At 64.4% G+C, this 5,439-nt stretch overlaps 1 protein-coding gene across 1 annotated transcript in view; it reads left to right on the forward strand.

Annotated features, from left to right (window-relative positions):
* RHBDF2 (rhomboid 5 homolog 2) overlaps window positions 1-4,693 on the forward strand; it is a 9,559-nt gene extending 4,866 nt beyond the window's left edge. Inside the window, exons 8-18 of the mRNA XM_007454310.1 lie at window positions 1-69; window positions 1,094-1,205; window positions 1,404-1,478; window positions 1,661-1,822; window positions 2,181-2,290; window positions 2,440-2,503; window positions 2,598-2,692; window positions 2,915-2,990; window positions 3,138-3,238; window positions 3,416-3,569; window positions 4,274-4,693. Coding sequence (XP_007454372.1) covers window positions 1-69; window positions 1,094-1,205; window positions 1,404-1,478; window positions 1,661-1,822; window positions 2,181-2,290; window positions 2,440-2,503; window positions 2,598-2,692; window positions 2,915-2,990; window positions 3,138-3,238; window positions 3,416-3,569; window positions 4,274-4,693 — 1,438 coding nt within the window. The remainder of the gene's footprint in view (window positions 70-1,093; window positions 1,206-1,403; window positions 1,479-1,660; window positions 1,823-2,180; window positions 2,291-2,439; window positions 2,504-2,597; window positions 2,693-2,914; window positions 2,991-3,137; window positions 3,239-3,415; window positions 3,570-4,273) is intronic.
* The last annotated feature ends 746 nt before the right edge of the window (window positions 4,694-5,439 follow it).

Genomic DNA, 5,439 nt, shown 5'->3' on the forward strand with positions numbered 1-5,439 from the left:
GAACCGCAGCTACCGCCGCAGCATCAGTAGCACCGTGCAGCGCCAGCTGGAGAGCTTCGACAGCCACCGGTGAGCCACGCCGGCCTGGGGCCCCACCCACTCTGTGACAGTGCGGGGAGAGCCACTCCCAGGCGTAGGCCCAGGGGAGAAGGGCTGGGAGCTTCCAGGTTCCCCTGGGCCCCCTCCCGAAGCTCCCCTTATTGTTCATCGAGCCTTTGGTGAGCACCTCCTGTGGGTCAGGGGAGCAGGGACGGTCCCTAGGGTCACCCTACAAGCATGCATGTCACCTGGGAAGGGTTGTCGGGTGTTGCTGCCTCTTCTCCACGCTCCCCGCTTTCTGGGCCTGCTTCCTCTGCTGGGCACCCAGACGGCAGCCCGGCAACGAGTGTTCACTGAGCACTACCACACAGGCCCTGGAACAGCGGAGCAGGGCGGGCGGGGTAGGTCAGAGGGGCAGTTAGAAGCTGTGACCACAAGTGAAGGGACTGTGGAGAGGCCTGCACAGAGACCTTGGGGGAAGACAGAGGATTGGGAAGAGGCCATTCTCAAAGAATGTACAATTAGCAGCAACCTGATAGACATTGGACCCTGAGTTAAAAAAAATTAAGTGATAGCAGGTGTGGTGAGTGTCCTGGAGAAGGAGGACAGAGAGTGGGAGTGAACAGCTGGTGGCGGGGAGCATCGTCAGGAGCAGCAGCAGATAGCTGGGTGAAGAGAGACGGCAAGGGCATCCCAGGCAAAGGAAGCATCATGTGCAAAGGCCCTGGGGCTGCAGGGATTGGGGTTTGTTCCAGGAGCTGCAGGAGAAGGAGGGGAAGGAGGCCAGGGAGGTGGGCAGGCGTAGCAAGGCCTTGCAACCAGCGGGGAGGGAGCCATGTTAGACTTTATCCCCAGGGCAGCGAGAAGCCATGGAAAGGATTTAAGCTGGGAGAGGCGCAGAGAGGTGCATTGTAAGAGTTGCTGTGGAGAAGAATGAGTTAGAGGGGAGTAGTGGAGGGTAGGGAGCAGGTGCGAGCTGCTGGCGGCTGGGGGCCGCGGGGCTGAGGGTCGGGATGTGACTTTGGCTCCGCTGACCCGAGGCCTCTGCCCGCAGGCCCTACTTCACCTACTGGCTGACCTTCGTCCACGTCATCATCACGCTGCTGGTGATTTGCACGTATGGCATCGCGCCTGTGGGCTTTGCCCAGCACATCACCACCCAGCTGGTGAGTGGGGCTAGGGGAGGGGGGCTCCTAGCCTCCCCCAAGAGGCGCCAGCGTCTTGGGCCCCCCAGTCCCTCCCACGGCAACAACCTGGAGGGTGCTCAGGGCTCACCACTGCTTTGCTTCTCAGCGCCTTCCCCAGAGGCCCTTCCCTGGGACAGAGAAGCCCCTGACTCCCCTATCCTTGCACCTCTGCACCAGGTCCTCAGGAACAGAGGTGTGTATGAGAGCATGAAGTACATCCAGCAGGAGAACTTCTGGATTGGCCCCAGCTCGGTAAGGGGCCCAGCACGGACAGCATCTCAGCAGGGAGCCTCTGGCCTCTGCCACCCCCAGCTGGCCAGGAAGGCGGTTGGCTCGCCTGGAAGCCCCCCTCATCAGGGGCCCCTAGGAGGAGACTCTCAACAGAGCAGCCAGGTCTGGACCCGAGCTCACTCCCCCCTGCCCTCCGCCCCCAGATTGACCTGATCCACCTGGGAGCCAAGTTTTCGCCCTGCATCCGGAAGGACCAGCAGATCGAGCAGCTGGTGCTGCGGGAGCGAGACCTGGAGCGGGACTCGGGCTGCTGTGTCCAGAATGACCACTCGGGCTGCATCCAGACGCTGCAGCAGGACTGCTCGGTGGGGGCAGAGGCCCTCCGACTCCTGCGAGCCCCACCCTGGTCCCCTGCACCATCTCCACTTGCCCCAGCCTGGGGGAGGGGCCCTTCAAGGGCGGTGTCTACGTTGCCTCTGTCCTTCCTCTGCCCTCCCTGGCATCACACACCCCTGCACGCAGCTCAGCACAGGGAGGGTGCGAACCTCCCTAGCCCCAGAGCAGTGAAAGCTGGGTCTTGGGAGTGTCAGTGGGGGTGGGGGTCTGGGAGATGAGCCTGAGCCCTGGACAGCAGGGCAAGAGCCCCTGCCCTGGAGGGGCCCTTGCCCACTCTGATGGTGGTGACCTTGTCCTAGCCATGACCAGCCTGCCTCCATCCTCCAGGAGACTTTGGCCACTTTTGTCAAGTGGCAGGATGATACGGGGCCCCCCATGGACAAGTCTGCGCTGGGCCAAAAGCGGACATCGGGGGCCGTGTGCAACCAGGACCCCAGGTACAGTCCCGGGAGGCCCACAACTGAGCTGAGGAGATGGGGCTGAGCATCATGTGGTCTGTGCCACCCATGGGGATGTTGGCCAGTGGGCGTGGCAGGCTGGGGATGCCGTGGCCCCTCATTTTGCCCCCTCCGACATCTGCTTCCAGAACCTGCGAGGAGCCGGCCTCCAGTGGTGCCCACATCTGGCCTGATGACATCACCAAGTGGCCGGTGAGTGTCCAGGGGGCAGAGTGGTCCGGGAAGGGTGGGGAGGGCCTGCGTGCTGCTGCACAGCCCTAGCCGCTGTCTGTGCCCCTCCTGGCAGATCTGCACGGAGCAGACCAGGAGTAACCGCTCGGGCTTCCCACACATGGACTGCCAGATCCGGGGCCGCCCCTGCTGCATCGGCACCAAGGGCAGGTGAGCTGGCCTGGGCCCTCTGCCCGGAGCCCCTGTGCTCCCCCTCTCCCACCCAGCTGGCGTCCTCCCTCCCCACTTGGGGGCCGTCCGTGGTGTGGGCAGGTTCCTGCAGAGGGGCACCGCGTCCTGCCAGTGGTGCCTGCTGCGGCCGGGCACTGGGCACTAGGCGGGGTCGGGCAGGACTCAGGCCCCTGGTGGTCGCCTTGCCTCCCTGTCCCCCAGCTGTGAGATCACCACTCGGGAATACTGTGAGTTCGTGCACGGCTATTTCCACGAAGAGGCCACGCTCTGCTCCCAGGTGAGGTGGGGTCTGGTGGGGCCCTGGGCACGAGCAGCCACGTGCAGCAGCCTGCATGCTCTCCTGCAGCGGGTATCTGGTCCTGCCCCCTACATCAGGGCCTCGGACCCAGCGGGATCCTAGACACTGCCACGCTCTCGCCCGCAGGTGCACTGCTTGGACAAGGTGTGTGGGCTGCTGCCCTTCCTCAATCCTGAGGTCCCAGATCAATTCTACAGGCTCTGGCTGTCCCTGTTCCTCCACGCCGGGTAAGAGGTGCCTCGCTGCCCAGCCCCCAGGCCCCTGTGGTGCCCGCCTACCTGGGCTCCCGGGGGAGGGGCCCCTGGGCCAGGGCACAGCCGCACAACCTGCCAGACCCCACTGTTCCCAAAGTAGCTGGCTGGCAGACGGGGCGGGGGGCTGATGCCCGGTGTGTCCCCGCCCAGCGTGGTGCACTGCCTCGTGTCTGTGATCTTCCAAATGACCATCCTACGGGACCTGGAGAAGCTGGCCGGCTGGCACCGCATCGCCATCATCTTCATTCTCAGCGGCATCACCGGCAACCTTGCCAGTGCCATCTTCCTCCCGTACCGCGCGGAGGTAGGGACTCGGGATGCGGCAGGGACGTCTAGCTCTACTGCTTTCACGCCTCCCCCCTGGCTTGGCCTGAGGGACGCACAGCCCCTGCCACGTCAGGCTCGACAGCGGAATGACAGCTAAGCTGGGGGCTTCCCGGCCAATTCCTTAGTCCATTCCAAGGCGCGAGGGAGCAGTGATGCCCCTGGGTCACGTGTCGCGGTCACCTCCAGAAAGACCTGACCCCGTCCCTCACTCTGCCTCTTCTCTGCTTCATTTCTCTCCTCGACCATGACCACCGCCTGCCAGCGCGTCCCATAGCTGTGAGTTGGGCCGTATGAAGTTGCCCTCGTGCAACCGTTCTTGACCCAAAGAAACGGCAGTTTTTTGATCAGTTCAGCCTCACGCCGTGGGCTTGTTCAGTGTCTGTCCCTCCCCACGTGCGCTGCCTGGAGCGGTCTGTCCTGCTTATGGCACTGGGCGTGCGCGTAGTAGGTGCTCAGTGTTGCAGAAAGGGTGGGTGGAACGAGTCCAGCTTTGTTCCAGCAGCTCCAGCTGCCCCTCTCCTGCTCCGCGGCCGCCAGGTTCGGGGTCCCCACCCTGGGAGGGGCTCACGGAGAGGATGACCCAGGTCCTGGGGCTCCAGCCCGGCTGTGCCCAGGCCTCCCCACAGGCTCCCACCTGGTACCTGGAAGTGACCCTGTCCCCTCCCGATCCACTCACCCCAGGTGGGCCCGGCAGGGTCGCAGTTCGGCCTCCTGGCCTGCCTCTTCGTGGAGCTCTTCCAGAGCTGGCAGCTGCTGGAGCGGCCCTGGAAGGCCTTCCTGAACCTGTCGGCCATCGTGCTCTTCCTGTTCATCTGCGGCCTCCTGCCCTGGATCGACAATATCGCCCACATCTTTGGCTTCCTCAGCGGCCTGCTGCTGGCCTTCGCCTTCCTGCCCTACATCACCTTCGGCACGAGCGACAAGTACCGCAAGCGCGCCCTCATCCTCGTGTCACTGCTGGTCTTCGCCGGCCTCCTCGCCTCGCTGGTCATCTGGCTCTACGTCTACCCCATCCACTGGCCCTGGATCGAGTACCTCACCTGCTTCCCCTTCACCAGCCACTTCTGCGAGAAGTACGAGCTGGACCAGGTGCTGCACTGACCACCTGCCTGGCGGGGCCGTCGCGGCCGCTCCCACGCAGCGCTGAGGACGCAGAGACTGTGCCTGGGCCAGGCTGCTTGCCTGTACAGCGCCCACCCCCGCTCCAGAGACCCTGTGGGGCCGGCCCTGCTCCCAGGAGCTCTGCCCCCAGGAGAGGCTGAGTCTGTTGGAGACGGTCATCAAGGGCGGCTCCTTGGGGGACTGAGGCCCCCCTTCCCCAGGCCCGGGCTGGGGGACACTCAGAACATGTGTTTCTCTGCAGCTCAGGGCCCAGGCCCTGACATTACCCTGCTCCCCTGCTGTCAGCACCACTTCCTGGGGGGTGGGCTCCTTTCTTCCCAAGGTCCTGGGCTGCTGCCCATCTCCCACCTCTGGCTCTGCTGGTACGTTCCCCCTCCCCGTTGCTGTGAGCCTGCCCTTCCTGGGGACCTGGCTGGGGTTCCCACCAGGTTCCCAGCCCTGCCTGGCCATGGCCCCTTCCTGTTTCCCCTCCCGTCTCTGCCCTGTGAATCCACGCCCTGCACTCATCCGTGGCCTGGTGAGCCTGCCCATAACGCTCCGGGTCCAAACCTTCTGGGACAGGGTTTGGCAGTGGTCTGGGGCAGAGAAGAAGCAAAGAGACACAGACTGGCCATCCGAGACCCTCTGCTGATCTCAGCAAACAGAGGCTGAACCCGTCCCGCACCCAGGCCCCCCAGCCCCTCCCAGCCCAGTCCCTTCCTTCAAGTCAGTGTTCTGCCTCCTGG

The sequence above is a fragment of the Lipotes vexillifer genome, unplaced genomic scaffold (genome assembly GCF_000442215.2).
Source record: "Lipotes vexillifer unplaced genomic scaffold, Lipotes_vexillifer_v1.1 scaffold518, whole genome shotgun sequence".
NCBI lineage: Eukaryota > Metazoa > Chordata > Mammalia > Artiodactyla > Lipotidae > Lipotes > Lipotes vexillifer.